Below are 20,262 nucleotides of genomic sequence, written 5' to 3' on the forward strand. Positions count from 1 at the left end.
AACGTCACACTCCTGGAGTAGGAGGAGGAATATTAGATGTAGATGGGATATGTAGGAATAAGATTTGTAACCGTCCGTTCTAGTTCCAGTTACTTTCTCAAAGGAATCACTTACTTACAATGTAATAGTGGGAGAAGGTGGAATGATAGAAGTTATACTAATAACATAGTAGGCCTATGTAAAGAGTATCCATTTGAATCATGTTTAATTGCCGGTGTTCTAACAATTTGCAAGTATTATTTCAAGTATTTTGTGCTATTTTGTGACATATTATGAGAGACAAGCTTATTAGTTGAAAACTATATCTAGCGTATTTTAATAATGTAAAATTTCTTGTCAGAAAATGCTTTTAGTATGAAATTATAGCTAGATAACCTATTTTGTTAGGCTATGTATATTCATAATTCTTTGTGTATTGTAAATCTGGAAGTATTTTCTGATCATAACGAACTGCAAAAGTGAAGTGCGCATGCGCTTGTAGGGATGTCTCAATGGATGGGAGAATTTGTCAGAACACAGGCGCACTACACTACCCACAATCCTAAAGAAAAAACACACCAATCAGAGACGTTGTTGCAATCATGTGGCAATAGTAACTGCAGCACTCTCTTCTGCGTGATTTCTCATGTGGTAGTTGGCAGGTGTATCTTGTTTTAGGGCGCGTGAGAAAAGTGGACTAAGGGATGAATCATAGGGATGATCGTACAGAGCTGAGCTGTTAACAAGCAACAGAGCTTGCAAACCAGCGTTATTTAATGCAGAGAAACCTAAAGTACCACAGTAAGCTGAAATTATTTAGTACATTTTGTTAACACAAAATTAATATATATACAATAAAAAACCGTGGAGTTGAAAGGTACATGGGAATCTTATTCCATGACCTACTTTGCCATGCTTTATTTATAGATCACTACGCTAGACAACCCCCATAAAACCCATAAGCATATAAGGTCGTCAACTTTTTGTCTTTTTTTCTAATCGAAAAATGGATTACAAATTAAAGATTCGTCGCGTAACTTGCTGTTTTCGTCACTGACGTGTGTAGATTACTTTAGGGACCAGCGCTGATATAAAGTGGGCGGTCCGACATGACTTTGGTGGCACTTCCCACAATGCATTGCGAGTTTCAAGGAGAAATATTCGTCACAATAGGTATTTCTAAAGTATTTATAAATGCCAGATGAATATAAGAGCGTTGTCTTGTACTATGGTCATTATGGTCACTAATGTTAATGTTATAACTGATAATTTTAAAACAAATAAAAGTTGCTGAGAGCCTTCACCGTCATAAAGAAATGTGCTGTCTTCGGTCGGGTTACTGAGCTGAGCGTTTCTGTTTCATGCACTCTTGTTTCTCTTCATATCGTATAAATCTTTCGCCTTTTACTAAAGATTTCCGTGGAGAGGAACATTATGAGTATCATCTAATTTTTTGTGTCCTACCTAATGGTAGGATTTCTCATGTTGTTAATAATAGAAGTTTAAGGTGATTAATTAACTGTTAAGTGTAGAAGAAGGATTTTCCAGCTTTTATGAATATAAATTATAAACCTTTTTAAGAAAAATCAGATTCAAAGCACTTTGTGTTGTGCTTTGAAGAAATCTTATTTATGTATCTTGAATTTATTTAATAAATTTATTCTACACAGCCTACGTTATAAGCAGATTCGTGTGTGCTTCTCATATACAGGGCACTTAAAGTAATGCCGTTTATGAAAGCATTCTTGATTAACACAATAACATTTAACTTGTTGAGCAACAAGGGTGCAACACGTTATTATGCCAAGAAAAATATTAATGAGAATGTACTACAGAGAGTCCCAGAAAAGGCTATCGTCTGAAGTGTGTAGATTACTTTAAGGACCAGTGCCGGTGCACAGTGGGCGGTCCGACATGACTTTGGTGGCACTTCCCACAATGCATTGCGAGTTTCAAGACGAAATATTTGTCACAATAGTCTTTACAAAGTATTTATAGACGCCAGATGAATGTAAGAGCAGCTTTATTCTTTATAGTCACTAATGTTAATGTTATAAATAATCATTTTAAAACAAATAAAAATCTGCTGAGACTCTTCACCGTCATAAAGAAATGTACTGTCTTCGGTCGGGTTACTGAGCTGAGGGTTACTTTTTCAATCACTCTTGTTTCTCTTCATATCGAATAAATCTTTCGCCTTTTACTAAAGATTTCCGTGGAGAGGAGCATCATGAGTATAATTCAATTTTTTGCGTCTTACCAAATGGTAGGACTTCTCATGTTGTCAAAAATAAAATTATAAAGTAAAGTCTCTAGTTTTTGGATAACACCAAGTGTGCTCGTTCGTGTTCAATGTATTTATATAAACACTGTAGGGTATAAATTCCACACTCTGGGTGTTAAATCAACACTGGGGATTTTGTTGTGTGTTATCGGGTTGAATAAGATTATAAAGTTATGTAATTAAATTTTTATTGTTTTTTTGTGTGTGTAAATTATAGAACAGTTTTAGGGAAATCCAGATTCAAGGCACTTTAGAGCAGTGGTTTTTCAAAGTGGGGGCCGCCAGGGGGCGCCCGGGGGGCCTCAACAATTTGGTGTGAAAAATAAATTCTCACTCTCAGACAACCACACACACACACACACACACACACACACACACACACAATCAATTCCCAATGTAATGTAATGTCAAGATGTAAGATGTAATTATTAATTTAAAATTTAAATGTTAATGCCATTTGGGGGGCTTTGCCCTGGAAAAGTTTGGGAACCCCTGCTTTACAGTAATACTGAACCTTACTCAATTGAAAGTGGAGGTATTCAGCAGAAATGTGCTAAATCAAAATAAAAAGTTGCTAATTTGGGGGGGGGGGGGGAGTAACGGTTTTTAACTGGTAAACTTGAGTAATGTCATGTTTTTATAAATGTAATTATTAAAATATAATTATTTATTTATTATACAAAACTGTTAGGTTTTATATATATATATATATATATATATATATATATATATATATATATATATATATATATATATATTTTTTTTTTTTTTTTTTTAAACCAACTACATTATTTTATCTGAAGACATTGTTCACTCTCTGGAGGTTTTGCTGGTCATCCATTAGCTACAATTTGACTTCCTACCTAGCCTACTGGGTCAGAGTCCACCTTTGTCGAGTTCGAGTCAAGACCATGTCCTTAAACAATCGAGTCCAAGTCCAAAAGGGGCAGAGTTGGACTCAAGTCTGAGTCAAGTCCCGCCGAGTCCAGAAAGTAATTAAATTGAAAAAGGGTTTGAAATAGCAATTGTAAACTCAACATTTAGCTGTTAAATTAATATGTTAACCTTCTCAAACCAATGGCAATATCAATGTAACAAAAAATACCACTATTACATCTTGCCATTGCCATTTAATATTTTAATTTCATGTCATCAGCATCTCAACTAGTTTCCTTTCCAAAAAATGGTTTCAACGAAAAAAAAGGGATTTAGAGGTATTTAGAGGCCATATCTGAAGAGGAAGAAGAGTGAGGATGGTGTGGGATGTTGGAGGTGGTTACGTGTGATTTGTTGCTAGGAGATTGTTTGTTTTGTGTTGTTAGGAGGTTGTTTGGTTTGTGGCGTTTGCCCTTTCTATATTCACAATTCTATATTCTATATTCACAATTCTATATTCTGACTGCGGTTCTGGGTTTTGACTCTTGCCTGGGGGTTGACTGTGATTTTGGTTGTTCCTGTATCTGGTTGTGTATACTCTTCACCAGTGTATACACGTTCACTTGGTTCACTGGCAGTAGGGGTGTGGCTGCCATTTCTTTTGGGAGAGGGTCCTTTTGTCTCTGTTTTTGGCTTTGGGAGTTAGGGAAGTATTTGTATTTTCTTTGTTATTTTCTTTTTAGGTAAGCTAGCTACCTAATAATAGAATCCTTTTGTTTATTATTTTGGCTTTGGCCCACCCTGAAGTTATGCCTGGTTTGTTTCTTTGTAGAGTTGTATGTCTATAATTCTGTGTTTTACAATATACCACAATTTTTTTTTTGAACAATCTTGTTATGTTGTTATTCCTGGCTCCCTCATTTTTAAAGGTCAAATTCCATTGAATCCCGAGTTGGATACTCTGTGCGGCCTAACCTAGACTGGGCCGTAACAATACCCCTTAATTATATTACAAGTGTATGAAAATACAAATGAACCTATTTTGTTATTGTATCACACTATATTGTGTCCTCCAGTTCGAGTTGACATTTCAATGATTTGATGCCTCTCCCCCACAGTTATATAGACTGAGAGAGAGAGAGTACAGAGTAAAGTTACATTTAGCAGCGTGTCATAACATCACGCTTCATGCTTTATTACTGTTTTTAATCTGTCTATGAATGACAACAAACTCATTCCTGAACACAGATCTGTTCTTGTAACTTTTTTTTTATTTTAATTCCAAAAATGAAGAGAAAAAAAATCCCTATCAGTAGGGTTTATGATATTTACTACATTAAGAAGTACATTTTACATTCTACGTGAAATTCAAGACTGAAATCACCAAATGCTAATATTTAGGGGTGGGCGATATGACTACAGTCTTATTAGTATTCAAGTAAGAAATACTACAGAAATTGAATAAAGCAATTAAATGTAAAATAAAATAGACTTCACTGCATGACATATACAGTGATTCTTATTAAAGTTACTGAAGTTATTCAGTCAAATGAGTGAGTGATTTTCTCTTTGTCATTTGTTGTTTGATTAACATTAATGACACAGACAGCAGCAATTTTATTAGACTGCAGTCACTTTAAGACCTAATGCACAGATCCAATATACTGTATTGACACCTATTTTATTTCCCCCCAACTGTTTACATTCACTTAAGACATAACCGACTGTGTTTACATGAATACTTGGTCAGACCTGCATTTTGACATAATGTGTGTGTATTTATTTGACTGTCCAAGTGTAATAAGCTGCTAATGAGAACTCAATAGACTCTATGCACAAACGCTGCTTACATATTTCTGGTAGAATCTCAGACAGCGACTTTACTTCCGTATAGCGCGTTCCTATAGTGAAGTGTACTAGCAGCAAAACTTTCATACGATTAAACTATTATAGTATTATTAGTAGTAGTAGTAGTAGTAGTAGTAGATAATTTATTGCATAAAGTAAATTTTAATTAGATAAATAAATACAAATAATGCAGACAGGTATGAACTGTCAGAAACTGAGACTTAGTTAGATTTGCTAATCGAATATACCATGAGAATACTCACCCTCAAAGTTGTTGATATATCTCGAAATATATAATTTGAAGCCCTTCTATATCTTACTGTTGAGTGTAAAAGCTGACTGCTTCACAATACGATTAACGTCATTCACGGTAATCTGGGGAAGGTCTTGTAGACAGCGAGTGTAATATGTCATACTCTCCTGCGCCATCTTCACACCGATATTGGTAATAACGAAAACGGAAGCGATCATGCATAGAGTTAATTTGGTACTCGTACAATAAGCCGGATTTCTGTGCGTGCACAATGATGACTTTAAGACATCACTGTGATACTTTAAGACAGTGATCACAGATTTCAGTAAAAAAAAATAAATAAATAAATAAAACATCCCAAAACTAAGATGTAATATCAACTAACTGAAAAGAAAAAAAAATCATTTAATTGTTGCACGAATACAGTATATAACTGTAATAGAAAGGTATCAGTTAAGTATGTAACTGTAATAGAAAGGTAATAGAAAATTTACAGTATGTTATCCATTGAGTATAAATATAATGAATCCTCTTCAATTATATGCAAGTATTAAAGGTAGAAAAACATCAAACTTTTCTGACGTATAGTTTAGGGGAACCATTTCACAGTATCACATGACACTCCATATAATGTAATCAACTAATAAAGTGTAATTGGTCCAAGGTTAAGTGCTTGAACTAGGCACTTAACCCCAGAACACAAACTCCTCTTTGAGTTGTGCATAGTGCCATTTGAATCGTAAGTATTTAAAAAGTGCTCATTTTTGTCACTGAAGGAACTTGTAGGTCAGAGTTAATCAAGTCTGCTTGCTGATCCATGATTTGGAGCCAATGCCCATTTCTGTATTTGCTACATCTTTGTCTTCCTGGGTCACATAGGCAGGAAAAATCACTAGAGGCAGTTTAATTTGTGGATCACGTGCGAATTTTATATCCAGATAGACCTGAAAGACGAAATATACATTGATCACACAGAGTGCTATTGAAAAAGGACTTCACTAGATAAAGAAACTTCCCTGACTTCAGTGTATGTATGCATTCACTAATAAGTGGTTGTAGAGGAGATGTCTGTTGCAGAATATGCAGACTGTGTAATTTTAAATATACTCATGTTTGTCACTGCACATCAAATTAAATTGATTAAAAAAAGCAAAATAAACTTATGTGAGCTAAACCTCCAAGTAAGATTTCTGACGTTTGATTTTGTAGGTAGCCCACCTTCAGTTTGTATTCCACTTTGAGAACCCTGCAGTTAAGGATGGAAACACAGGTGTCTGGTGGAATCTTCAACACCTTGGTCACAGACTGCTTGGCTGATGGATCAATGCGGTCGCCTTTCTCTTTCAGGACTACTTTGGTGTGTACTTTTCTTTTCTTTGAGGCGAAGAAGCTCTGCTTCTGGTACAAGCTGAACTTGGGTTTGACTGTACGAGAGGAATTGTTTACAATGTCTATCTTCACCTTCATTTCCTCACCTATAAATAAATTAAGTTTGTGCTAATTAGAAATAGAGAATGTTGATGGGATACATACGTTTAATACTGGTATATTAATATCTGTATTAATTCAACAAATGAGTACAGATGCAAATGAGTACATCAGTGAGCAAATGAAATGCTGGGGCTGACAGCAGAGCTGAACTAAAAAGTCAGTATAACTGCAGCGTTTGAGAAAGCAGAAAGAGAACTCACACAGGAATGCAGGGCCTCAATACACTAAGAGAGCTGAACAATATCATTGGTGGTTTCCCAAAATACAAATGTACACTGCACTGCATTAGGGCCAAATGTCACACATACGGCTAGAGTGCTACAGTCTCGAGACATTTTCTGTATTGACTTTGATTTGTCACCAATTTATTGGAATTTGTAGTTGGTCTTGGCTGTTGGTCTCACAAAATATGGTCTTGGTCTTGTCTGAGAGTTTGTAAAAATTATTTTCATCTTGTCATTTTTTGACAAGTTTGTCAAGAAGTAATTAATTATTCTAGAAAACACAGCCTAATCTTCAGTACAATGCACAACTGAAGTCAACTATTTGAAGTAAAAGTTTTGCATCAAAAAAGCATTTAATGGCTTTTGGTCTTCTACATCTTGACCCGATCTTACCTTGGCCTTGACCCCCTTAATACTTGATCTTGGATAGTCCTGGTAATGGACTTGTCCTGGATTTGAAAATAGGGGTCTTGACTGTAGCCCTAGTAGCACTGTATCTGCTCCTGATTTCCATAGCAGAGCTGGCACAATGTCATTTTGCATGATGGTCCAATAACATAACTGATCTGTTTTTACAGGGTCTGCACCAAAAGCATTTTTAAATATCTGGCCCAAATATGGTGCACATCAGGTTCAGAAGTGCAAACAATTACAGTTTGTTAAAACAAAATTATAACTGTTGTCACCAAAGCATTCTTTGCAAAAAATATAACATGCAAATGTAAAACCACATAATTTTTAACAATTAAAATTGTCTTTCTAGGGAATTACACATTCAGTGCAGCATTTAGGAGCAACCATCCTACTGTTCATCACTGCTGTTTGGGTGGTGATGGTGAACTATCTTTATGCCAGGTTAAACTATCTGAGGACATGTTTGCTAATGGCGTCAATGGTAGCTTGGAAAGCAGCTGGGATCTTACCAACAGCCTCTATAAGCCTAGAATATTTCTACAAACACAGGTAGGCAGTAACTCTGGGTATTTAACTCACATCTGGTTAACTGCAGAAGTAGCTCAATCATTTTAAGCAGGTTGTTTTAAGTATGCACATAAGAGACAGAATCTAAACACTGGTGATAATGGTGAATAAAAGCTTTAATTTGTTGCTTTGTTTAAATTTGTCATTGCATTTTTATAAATGTAAGAATATGTGTTAGGGGTCTGCTGACTGACAAAGTGTTCAGTATCATTATCAGCTGCTTGGCTTGCATTAAGTGTAGAATTTTCCTGCTTGAAATATACGGTATCTACTAGTTTAGGATTTCCTAACATGAGATAAGATGCTGTGAGGTGAGATATTGTTCCAAAATTAAGGTAGAATTTCCTTCTTTAAAATGAATTTGTGAAAAATCCTATCTTGCACTTGCACTAGATAAGCATTAATAACATATGGTGTCTTATGGCTCTGTAAAGTTATAATCATTGTAAAGTTATAACTACGTTGATCGGGTCTTACCTAAGTGGAAACCCATCTTCTCTGTATAAACATCCATGGCCACACTCGCAGATGTGAGGAATTTCAACTTCTTCTCTTTATATCCATGCTGAGGCATCTAAATAAGAATGTTAAATAAGCTTCACAATCAACACAGACTGCATTTCTGCTATTTTGTAGCTCTTAATCAAGTTCTTACCATCAAGTACGGTATAGACATGTCTCCCCGAGGAACATAGTTGAAATGTACTTTGGCTTTTTTTGACATTGACATTGACCTGGACAATTTGGCCTCTAAAAAGTAAACCACCTTTCCATGGCAGCCTTTGAAGGATGCAGGCAGGTCACTGTAAAAATGGTACACAAGCAGAACTGTTTAAAAAAGGTCTGAGTGAATGACTATAAAACATATCAAATGTATCAGAGTAATACTCACTGATGGGGAATCTGAAAGGTGAATGGGTAAACATGGATTCCAGGTTCAACAGTTCTTGAGTCTTATAAAGAGAAGCGATATCTTATTACTTAATTGTAATGTTGCATGCTGAGTGCAATAATATACAACTACAACAATTGCTACTACTACTACTAATTATTATTATTATTATTATTATTATTATTATTATTATTATTATTGAATAGTAGGAGTAGGGAAAGTATTAGGAGTAATAGTATAAAAGTTCTATAAAACCAAACATTTAAAATATTGTTTAACTTACAGCACTGCCCAGACTCATTTGTTAACAGTGAGTATCCATCTTCACCTGCAAATGAAAATACTTCATTTTAGTATGAAGCTAATATCCTGTTTTCCACATATTGGAGCTTATCCCAACTTTCTGTTTTTATGTCACAGTGCTCACTGATTAAAGTTATTCCAGTGCAGTACACTAGTATTGTTGCATACACTCCTTTAGAGTCTTGCAATCATTTAATACAGTAATAAATGCTTATTGGCCTGTAAAGTTTTTCCCTTTTTGGCAGTTTGTAAATAAGTCAGAAACAAGTCTGTATATAAATATTCAGTCTAAATATTGCAGGCTCCCTCCAAGTCTGCACTTTTGTGACATATACCAAAATGTTTCATGCTTAGTTTAATTTTTTCTCTTTTTTTCAGATAACCTTTAAGAAGAACATATTGAAATCATTCTCATGGATGGAGGCTGGATGGGGAAGCTGTCACATGGTTGTGATGAACATGTAATTACATGCATAACACCAGATGTGTTCACTCGAGTTCATCATCAGTGGGAGAAACAACTCTGTGTGTTTATAAAGAAATGGCAGTCATGTAAACAATGTTTTGTAAATAAAGTTACATTTTGATAAAAAAAAAAAAAAATGTTAATTTGTTTTCATGTTAATTCATCTGTGTTAATTTCCACTATGTATGGAGACTTTCTGAGACACCCTGTAGATAATCCAGAGGCATTTTAGGAGTGCTGTGGACTGAAGAAACAAAAATCTAACTCTTTGGCCACAACCAAGTTGTTTATTATAGAATCAATGGACTGTTGCTCCAAAACTTTTTTATTGCGAGTCAACATTTCCCTTTCGAACGCTTTAGTAAAGCTCCCTTTAGTAAATGTTCTCTAGACAACACATACTTTGGGACAACACAAGCCACATAATAGTGAACTGATAAAGGAGCTCATCATTCCTTAACCATTATTGAACCATGCTGTGCCACTGTGACTGTGAGATAATAACTGGCATTTGCGAGATAAATGTGCATGTTTATTCAGATCAGCTTCCATAAGTGACCGGACCGGTTGTCCTTTTTTTCACTCACTTCTGTTTCACTTCAGCCTAATACACACCTGAAAGCATTTGCAGATAAATAGAAACTACTAGGGTGTCCCAACGTCTCCATACATGGCATTAACACTTTTTTTTTTTTTTTTTTTTGGTAAAATGCAGCTTTATTTACAAAACATCCTATACATGATTGTCATTTGTAAACACACACAGTCGTCTCTCCCACTCATGATGAATTCGAGTTAACACATCTGGTATTATGCATGTAATTGCATGTTTATCACAACCTTCCGATAGCTTCCCGATGCAGCCATGAGAATGATTTCAATACACTCTTTTGGGACACCGTGTAGAAACTAGAAACAGCAGGAAGCGTTTCAACAAACACCTGTGCGATTTTAATCCAAGCCTAATTGCTAAATGAAATGAAATGCAATACATTTCAGGTAGCCAACGTTTGTAAAGCAGGTAACGTGTTGCACACATTAACTCATCTAACACAAAAAAACTCACTATTTCATTCGGTTCATATTCATTTGCTTACCTGCAATTAATTACAAGACATATTAATCGTTAGAGAACATAACACATGCTGAACATAACACACGCTGCGACAGTGCAGCTCAGCAACCCGAGCACTGATGTTCTAGCTCTGTGCGCTCGCGGGTGTTTTTCCCCTATCACTGGCCATCAGCGCCCTCTACTGGTATAAGTGGCAAGTATTCTTTCTGTCTCTCATCACGACTAATATTTCAACGGTAATTGTTCAATAATTATAACAACAAAAATTACAGGCCTCCAGTCTTACTGATCACTGTCAATACCAATAGCCAAAATAATACGGGGGGGGGGGGGGGTGTCTTTTTATTAACAGTTTCTGGGGGGGTGTCTTCTTATTAACAGTTTCCTCACAAATGTATTACCGTTTCTCTTATTTTCTTCAATGAAGTACTGAATTGACTTAAAGCACGTTTCTTTATCGTAATACGCAGATGTGCTGTATTTCCCGTGATTTTCAGACCACAGCACAGATGCTTTGCCTTTGGCTTTGACAAACAGACTCTCGATGTGAGTTTCCTTCACCACCTCCAAAGTTACTCGTCCAGAGATGTAGTCTCCATTAGTAAATGTGCTGCTTTCATTTAAGGGATCAAATGCCACCGATATCTTCTTCACTTTACATGCCATAGTTTTCAGTCCAGAAAAAAGGTGGTTGGCTTCATTTATGGAAAAAAGAAGAGTAATATCCACATACTGAAGTCACCGCTCCAAACAACTATTTATTGAAAGCGCAACGTTTCGACTGTCAGGTATTCGTTGTCTATAAATCGCGATAAATGGCTTCGTTTATCGCACTTTTAAACATGTTGCAAGAACAGTCACGTTTTAGAGCTACTTCCGACTTGACCCGTCTCCCAAATAGCTGCCTACTACCTGTACAAGCGCACTACCAAGGGAATAAACGAATTGCTGTTACACCCTTGGTAGTGCATGACATGCCCAATAGGCAGCCATTTGTTAGCGTCATTTGTTTGTTGCCTCTCTAGGCAAATGAGGGTGACGTTTGGGTGTGTGAAAGACTGGAATAAATTTGGCTTGACGTTGGACGTTCGATATTCGCAGATAAACCCCAAAACACTATTATTAGCAGACATGAAACACTGTACTGGGGTAACCCATCTAAAACTGATAAACAAACAAAAATAAAACTAATAAAATATAAAGACAGAAAATGTGCTTAGTTATAAATAAATCACTTAATATAAAAAAATAGATATAATTTCATAAAATATAAATAAAATGATAAATGAAATAATGTTTGATTACTATTAGCCTTTTTCCTAATATGGATCATTTTTGTGTTAGTCTACTCTTAATTAGGATTCTTTATTGTTTTTAAGATATTTAAAAATAAATATTTTATGCTTGTTTATTTATCAGTTAACCAACAGTACCTCATTGCTATTATTTTAACTCAATTAACAGTGATCACGAGCAGAGAGCTTACATTTAACTGTTTATGACAGACCTCCTGATTAAAGTTTAAACAAAAAAAGATTGGTATCTGGATCATATCATCTGTAAAAATCCTGATCGGAGCGTCAGTAATGAACACCATTAAACTAAAGCGCTTTGCATCTGATGGGTAAATGAACTCACCCAATCACATCCTATATGAGATTATTCAGATATATACACAATATACACAGAGCGGTTCGAGAACCGACTCCAGCCCAGAACCATGACAGTGGAAAATGTCTAATAGTTTAGCTTTAAATATATTTAAGAGGAGCAGACTTCAAAGACTGAACTTTGATGTTTATTGTATTTGTTTACAAGGTGGAACAGGTTAACGTTTGTTTTTTGCATACAGTCTGTAAAATTAACTGAAAATATTAAATTTAGTTTATCAGAAGGTAAATTAATGTGTCATGGCTCACACTATGTTCCTAAATTCTGTCATAATTGACCAGCTCAAGTTTTCTCATGCCTACTTGTGTGTTATATTGTGGCATGAGAAAATTTAATAAATGTGAAAATGCAATAAAAATATGTTGTCACTAAAATCAATTAATAATCGTGATAAATAATCGAAATCTCAATATTGATCAAAATAATCGGGATTATCATTTTGGCCATAATCGTGCAGGCCTACACGATGACAGCAATAACCTATGACATAAAATTCTAAATTTGTGATGATTCAAACTTGCGATGATTCAAACATGTGATGAATTTGTGATGATTCAGTGGGGAGGCCATTGTTGTCCAGAACACCTGAGAAGACACACAGCCCAAAAAGGAGACCAAATTGTCGTGGAAATTAGCAAGTAAACACTCGCAGACCTCTGAAGTTCCTCTGAAGGTAAAAAAAAAAAAAAAGTTTATTACAGAAAGATGGTCAATACAGGATAGAATAAATCAGGATAGATTAATGAAAGTGCTCTGAAGTGCTTGTGCTGAACCAATACTATAGATATGAAACGCAGAGCACGACACACTTTTGTGTACCGATAAGAAGTGGTTTGAGGAAGTTCAAACAGGCTTTGTTTCAGGGTCTTAGAAGATGAACCTTGAATAGAAGAACATGTTTGTGTCTCTGTATAGCAGATATACATTCTGTACCGATCTAAGTGACATGACATGGCCTTCTTAGGCGTTATCCTCTGATGAGAATAAAACAGAACAAGAACAAAACTATTACAAAGTAAAAATGAATAATTTCCCTCACAGGTGTACCCCACCTTGTGCCCGATGCTCCAGGTTTCCCGACACCCAGTAGTATAAGCTGTATAGAAAGTGGATGGATATACATTTTATATTTCTCAATCAATCATTACAGTCTGTTATGAACTTGGGAATTTCTGTAATATCCACTGAAAAGTTAAAAGTGTACGGCACAGCATTGTTTTGTCATAGGTTGATATAATCATACCTGAATGATGAGCCTACATATATAAACATCAAAAGAAAAACAGACTGCAGTTCAATCAAAATGTTCCAGATTATGGGTTTACCATATTGTAGTGTTACAACCTGGAACCTGGAACTGACTTTTATATTAAAGTGGGGGATCAATACACACTAAAATAATACGTAATACAATAAAAACACAATTTGTTAAAATTATTTATGAAACAAAAACAAAAACATTACAGTTGTTATTTCATAAGTATTCATCCCTGTTGCTGTGAAAGCCCGAAGTTCGTTGGAGAGACACAAGGCCACAGCTTCACATTTGAAGAGTTATACATTAGCACATTTTGTCATAATTGATGGCCTAAAGTTTTTTGTCCTGCTAGAGGAATAACAGTGACCCCGCGGGCGGTATGTTTGCCACTGCTGACCTAAACGTTCACCGTTCCTCCTACAAAATATGCCGAATAGCGTCGTCACTATTTTCCGATACATGTTAATACGCACCAAGACTTTACTTTGGGATTGAATGACGTCACAGGCATGGGTTACTCTGATTGGATAAATCCACGCGAGCTCATTGAATATTCATGAATTTGTCCAGCGCCCCCACCAGCCCAGTCTCCTGAATGTAAACGCTTCGAGGCCGGTGCGTGCGCGTAACGGTTCCTGACCAGTTTTAACGGCTCTGATAAGCGATAAGGGATCAGAGAACTATCAAAAGGAACCACATAGCAGGTGTATGTGCTCATATGTAGGAAATATTTCACACGTGATCATGTAGCTCTTAGAAATTACTTTGGGTCTGTTTTTGTTTGATTATTTAGGCTACGGTCTGGTTGCTTGACAACTCTAATGGTCAATTTTGATAACATTAATGCTATAGTTGTTATTGTTAGTGATTTTCAGCTGTTACTGAAGATGAATGTGTTATGTGTTAGCTAGCCACCTACTATCTAGTTAGTGCTAGAGAGTAATTGTTACATTCAGTCTCCTTTGTTTTCTCCCTCTTTGTACAAATCTTTTTAGCTGGTATGGAAATCGTTGATGCAACTTCTGTCACCTTGATCAACCCCACCTACTTCCCTGGCAAGTTGTGGCGTTTGGTGAACGATCCACAGATACGCTCAATCTGTTGGGACGCCAGCGGGGAAGGAATACTTGTCCATCAGCAACCCTTTGAAGCTGAAGTGCTATTGTCTCAAACCAGGCAGGTGACCGACTACTTCAGAACGACGGACTTCATCAGTTTCGTTCGCCACCTGAACCTGTATGGCTTCCGGAAAGAACGCACAGACCGTGACATCTCAGAGAAGCAAACCAACATCTCTCCCATTCAGGCCCAAGTGCACCGCTTTTACAACCCGTATTTCAAACAGGATAAGCCTCAGCTTCTGCTCAAAATACAGCAACGCACGCCTCTCAACAAGGCCAAGCTCGCCAGGATAAAGGTCACCAGCCGGAAGCCAAAACTTTTCCATCATGGGATGCTGAATTCGACACAGGAATCCTCTGCCTTAATGAAAACAGGTTGGTAGTGTTTCAACAAGCAGATAAAACGAATAGACAGAATATATTAATTCATTCATTTCAGTAACAACTTTAACCTAGTCAGGTTCATGACTGATCCAGGGCCTATCCTGAGAAAACTGGGCACCCTGAATGGGACGCCAGTCCATCGTAATGTACCGTGCGCACACACACACATTCACACACTCATTCACACATAGTGCCAATTTACCATAAACACTCCACTTATAACCCGGACCCTGGAAGAAACCTACCTCAACCCTAGTCCAAAGGTTTCTCCGCCACTGTGCAAATTTTTTAAATCTGGAAACATTTTAGCCCATGTCCTTTGAAACAATGGGTAGAGAAATCCATTAGTCTTAAAAAAATAAAAGATTATGCATATATAGGAATGTGCAGAAAAAAAGAGAAAATAGACAAATATAATGAGAAAGGGTACGTCATTTTGCTAGTACAGTGCCAGCTAGATAATTTTGTGGCCTCGGTCATCATCTGTAGTTTTAGTTTATTAATACTTGACTTGTCTCTATCTGTTCAGGTTCAATCTTGCTTGGAAGTCAAGGAATCCCTTACCACCATCCCTGTAATGGCCCTCAGCAGCAGGAGAAGAGGAGCAACACACCTCATCACTCACAGCACGGGTTTTACACACCAGGTGATGGTTTATTACATTTTGTCCCCTTTATAATAGTTGTGAGTTCAGCCTTAATTAGTATAAGCATTCGATTTTCACGCTACTTTAGTAAATACAGTAGTATAGTGCATTATTCTGACATGTAGTTTAATTGTATGCAATTTACGATGGAGCTCAGTCCATTGTTTCACAATTTCATTGTTGGTGTTTCTATCTACCTGTTTATCTATCTGTCTATCTATCTATCTATCTATCTATCTACCTATCTGTCTGTCTGTCTGTCTATCTATCTATCTATCTGTCTGTCTCTCTGTCTGTCTATCTATCTATCTGTCTATCTATCTATATATCTATCTATCTATCTGTCTATCTGTCTATCTATCTGTCTGTCTATCTATCTATCTGTCTGTCTGTCTATCTATCTATCTATCTGTCTATCTATCTATCTGTCTGTCTATCTGTCTGTCTGTCTGTCTCTCTGTCTGTCTATCTATCTATCTGTCTGTCTATCTATCTATCTATCTATCTATCTATCTATCTGTCTGTCTGTCTGTCTGGCTGGCTGTCTATCTGTCTATCTATCTATCTGTCTATCTATCTATATTTTGTCCCAAATATCCACTTTTGATAGATAAAAATGAAGATAACCGATATCAGTCAATGTAATTCTGTGTTTTGATATTAAACCTTCAGTGCATAATTCAGATATTCAGAGTCTTCTAATGAGTCATTCTAACAACTGTTATATGTTTAATGCCTGAACAACGTAGTTCTAAAGTTAGAAAAGAAAATAAATGCTGTAAAAAAAAAAAAAAAAACACAACCATGCCAGATTTAAATATCTATTAACAGCTAATAACATCTATCTAGTAACTAATATTTTACTTGAATGTGACCCCTTTCACCAGCTCAAACTTCTCAGCATAAAATTAAAAAGGGCTGTGGGAGTGTATAGGAGCGGGGTATCAACACCATTACCGTCCACTGTCAGAACATGATTGTCCTTCATGTCATTGGTGTGTACGAATAAGCAGGAAGTCCCACAATGCCTTGCATAAACTCATTTTTAACATTAATTGAGTGATTATTACCCTGTGGTGCTTGGAAATGTGGTGGGCTTTAAAAAAAAACATATTCTGTTGCTTTATGCAGCAGATGCAGGCACAGCTTAATGCATTGTTGTTGTTTTTGTAGGGCTTATTCATGGTTTATCATTTTACATATCTTCCAGGTAATTTGTAGAACTCAGGAATAAAACAAATTGACTTTTTTTTAAAAAAAGGCTGCAGGAGCTGTAATATCGTTCCTGAATAATCTATCTTAGTGATGTGTTGTTTATGTCTTACCAAGAAATGAATCGTTTATTAACCTTCAATGTTTCCCACCCCCAGTGTATCAGTGCTGTAGCCAGTGTATCAGGGGCTGCAGGAGCTGTAATATCGTTCCTGAATAATCTATCTTAGTGATGTGTTGTTTATGTCTTACCAAGAAATGAATCGTTTATTAACCTTCAATGTTTCCCACCCCCAGTGTATCAGTGCTGTAGCCCAGACTTCTTGGATTCAACAGTGCCATGCTTTCAACAACCAGCTGCTTCCTACTCCCCTAGTGGCTATTACCCTGTAAGAACTGAGAAACCTTTTTAAGTTTATGTACTGTTCTGATCACTAAAAATGGCTTGTGTCGTTATTTTAGCCAGTGTAGGCATGTTAAGGTTTGATGGTACATGTTGCAGCATGAAGGGAATGCTGGGAGGTCAAACAGTTAAAAGAAAATCCTTGATGTGTAAATAATATTAATATGAATTTTCCCACTCATTCCTCAGGACTACTCAGTCGGATACGCTCATCCGATTGATCAGGATCCATACTTGGAAGCAGGTGATGTTCCAGAGTCCAGGACGAGTGACCTGGAAAAAGAGAAAGAGGAACTGGACGCTATATTAAATCTGGCATTGGAGATGCAGGTCAGATTAGATGATTTCCCATCAAGAACAGCCCCGAGTGTGTATCTGTGCTTACAGTGTAGTCAGTGCTGCCGTAGTACCATAAGGTCCAATAATCGGAATCCAGGACCAAGAACTGTTTACACGGTTCAAGAACATACAGTGCCCTCCACTAATATTGGCACCCTTGGTAAATATGAGTAAAGGATGCTGTGAAAATTTGTCTTTATTGTTGAGTCTTTTGATCTTTTGTTCAGCCTTCTTTGCTTATATTTACCAAGGGTGCCAATATTAGTGGAGGACACTGTATGTGGTTTAAATCTCACGTTCTCATATAAAACTCATTAGAAATCATACCAAATCATACCATGTGGCGGCTGTGGCTCAGGTGGTAGAGCGGGTTGTCTACTAATTGTAGGGTTTGATTCCCGGCCCTCGTGACTCTACATGCCGAAGTGTCCTTGGGCAAGACACTGAACCCCGAGTTGCTCCCGATGGCAAGTTAGCGCCTTGCATGGCAGCTCTGCTACCATTGTTGTGTGTGTGTGAACGGGTGAATGGGACACAGTGTAAAGCGCTTTGGATAAAAGCGCTATAAGTGCGACATTTACCATTTTACCATTTATAAATGCTAACATTTAGCATTTATACCACACACTGTGAGTTTGCATGTTCTCCCTGTGCTGCGGGGGTTTCCTCCGGGTACTCCGGTTTCCTCCCCAGCCCAAAGACATGCATGGTAGGCTGATTGGCATGTCCAAAGTGTCTGTAGTGTATGAATGGGTGTGTGAATGTGTGTATGTGTTTGTGTGCCCTGCGATGGATTGGCACCCTGTCCAGGGTGTACCCCGCCTTGTGCCCGATGCTCCCTGGGATAGGCTCCTGGTTCCCCGTGACCCTGAAAAGAAGTAAGCGGTTGGAGATGGATGGATGGATGGACCACACACTGTTAAGTCTTGTTGTTTTTTAATACTCAAATGTAGTGATGCACCAAAATCTTTGTCCAGTTAATCAGGATTTTTTTTCATTTCTTAACCTGTTTATTAGCATAATTTATGCAATTTTGATTTGACTTTCAGGAAAACTGAATTAGGTACGGAAAAACACTGACACCATAGTGTAACCATAAAATGTTTGCAGTGTAAATCAGTGTGTAGCCACCATTGTTAATCCATATTATTCATTATATTCATTCCTTATTTCTGTTCTTGCACCTGTTTTAAAATAATCAGCACATGACTGAACAAAACTTTTTTTTTGTCATGAATTTGCAATCAGAAGCTTATAGACTTGTTTGTGAGGTAATGGATTTGAGTTTATGGGTGCGTCTCAATCAGCTCCATAGTTCAGGTGTCAGGACACTGATCAGGGAGTGGACCATTTGAAGGGCTGTCTCAATAACGAAATCCTACCAGTGTGCACTGGGACTTAAAAAATCCCACAATGCACCACAAAAACCAAGGAGCATAGATGTTCACTATTTTCCCTTACTGAAAATGACGCCATGTTTTCAGAAACCTCTCCGATCGAAAAATGTGGCAGACGAACGCTGTTGTTGTAGCTCTCAAATGATTACTTACGTTAGCGAGTTTTAACTTTGTTTGACGTTCTATATGTAGTTTATTTGAGTCTAACGACTTTATTGATTTTTTAAAAATCTACTAACTAGTCTACGATCCTACTTAAAGTACCATGACAGACAAATTAATATGACATATAATGTTAGAAAGATGTCTGTCCTGCATGTTGTGGTTAAGTGCCAGTGGTGATGTTTTACAACGCGAGTACATAATCATGTTACCGGAGATTGAGTCATCAGTGTCCTAATGTGTAGTGAGTCTGGGTCTTTACCAGTGCCCGAGCTCATGTACACCATATACTGATTCACCACCTAGGGATCTAAGGAGCTGATTGAGACACACCCTACTGTATGTTTTGTGTAATGTGAAACATTAATGTTGGTGTTTTCTATATATTTTATATATTCAGGCTGAAGTTGATGCCCGGAGGTTGCTGCAGCAATCAGTCACCTGTTAAGACAGCTTGAGTGGGGAGTGTATTTTATTTTGAAAATACACTGCCTCCCCTGCTCCCCTGACCGCACGGCACTGATACACACATACACACACACACACACACACACACACATATATATATATATATATATATATATATATATATATATATATATATATATATATACAAATACACACTAATAGACTACTACTGTTGTTTTTTTTTTTCCAGAAAATAAAATGTTTTTTTACATCATAAATAATTAAAGGAGATTACAATCTGACAGCATTAATAGTCCAATTGTAAACTTATCCTTATCTACAAATTTATACTGAGTTTTTATTTTTTAATTTTCTCTTACTGTAAGCAATAATGCTATTGTTACTGTATGTACTCATGCCACGTTCACATCATGTGGGAGAATGGTAAAATGTCCCATTGTTCTGACTTGAGAGCATTTGTGCATTGCCATTTTGTTTACTCAATGTAGTTTATTATTATTATTATTATTATTATTATTATTATCTAACATTAGATAACATTAGCATATAATTGTGTTCATGTTAAATA

General features: G+C 36.6%; 2 protein-coding genes and 2 non-coding genes across 7 annotated transcripts; 3 read left to right on the forward strand and 1 right to left on the reverse strand.

Moving 5' to 3' along the window:
* Nucleotides 1-706: 706 nt before the first annotated feature.
* Nucleotides 707-19,826, forward strand: LOC128599039 (heat shock factor protein 5-like). Of its 4 annotated transcripts, none has more exons than XM_053610376.1 (6): nt 707-780; nt 14,597-15,097; nt 15,636-15,752; nt 17,262-17,353; nt 17,557-17,697; nt 19,666-19,826. In XM_053610376.1, the coding sequence occupies exons 1-6, from the start codon at nt 756-758 to the stop codon at nt 19,711-19,713; spliced, it is 924 nt and encodes a 307-aa protein (XP_053466351.1). In that variant the 5' UTR covers nt 707-755; the 3' UTR covers nt 19,714-19,826. The 4 variants fall into 4 exon arrangements, with proteins under 4 accessions (XP_053466351.1, XP_053466348.1, XP_053466349.1 ...); XM_053610373.1 differs by lacking the exon at nt 707-780 and adding exons at nt 12,187-12,499; nt 12,902-13,016 and having other exon boundaries at nt 17,557-19,826; XM_053610374.1 differs by lacking the exon at nt 707-780 and adding exons at nt 12,187-12,296; nt 12,902-13,016 and having other exon boundaries at nt 17,557-19,826.
* LOC128599352 (U5 spliceosomal RNA) lies at nt 1,343-1,456 on the forward strand. The gene has a single exon (XR_008384386.1). It is a non-coding gene; the product is annotated as a U5 spliceosomal RNA (small nuclear RNA).
* On the forward strand, nt 2,139-2,252 carry LOC128599353 (U5 spliceosomal RNA). The gene has a single exon (XR_008384387.1). It is a non-coding gene; the product is annotated as a U5 spliceosomal RNA (small nuclear RNA).
* Nucleotides 5,610-11,852, reverse strand: LOC128599040 (arrestin domain-containing protein 3-like). The gene is made up of 7 exons (XM_053610377.1): nt 11,074-11,852; nt 9,112-9,156; nt 8,829-8,889; nt 8,592-8,739; nt 8,414-8,510; nt 6,459-6,715; nt 5,610-6,184 (listed from the first exon to the last, which is right to left on the reverse strand). The coding sequence occupies exons 1-7, from the start codon at nt 11,336-11,338 to the stop codon at nt 6,038-6,040; spliced, it is 1,020 nt and encodes a 339-aa protein (XP_053466352.1). The 5' UTR covers nt 11,339-11,852; the 3' UTR covers nt 5,610-6,037.
* Nucleotides 19,827-20,262: the final 436 nt, after the last annotated feature.

This window comes from Ictalurus furcatus, chromosome 22, assembly GCF_023375685.1.
Source record: "Ictalurus furcatus strain D&B chromosome 22, Billie_1.0, whole genome shotgun sequence".
Classification (NCBI taxonomy): domain Eukaryota; kingdom Metazoa; phylum Chordata; class Actinopteri; order Siluriformes; family Ictaluridae; genus Ictalurus; species Ictalurus furcatus.

Bases quoted from the DNA above. Each gene is read 5' to 3' on its own strand.
- LOC128599039 (XM_053610373.1), top strand. From the start codon at position 14,602: ATGGAAATCGTTGATGCAACTTCTGTCACCTTGATCAACCCCACCTAC. The intron at 15,753-17,261 runs GTGATGGTTTAT...TCCCACCCCCAG, and splicing joins GCACGGGTTTTACACACCAG to TGTATCAGTGCTGTAGCCCA. The intron at 17,354-17,556 runs GTAAGAACTGAG...CTCATTCCTCAG, and splicing joins CCCCTAGTGGCTATTACCCT to GACTACTCAGTCGGATACGC.
- LOC128599040 (XM_053610377.1), bottom strand. From the start codon at position 11,338: ATGGCATGTAAAGTGAAGAAGATATCGGTGGCATTTGATCCCTTAAAT. The intron at 9,157-11,073 runs GTAATACATTTG...TTTCATTTGCAG, and splicing joins TGAAGAAAATAAGAGAAACG to GTGAAGATGGATACTCACTG. The intron at 8,740-8,828 runs GTGAGTATTACT...CCATTTTTACAG, and splicing joins ACCTTTCAGATTCCCCATCA to TGACCTGCCTGCATCCTTCA.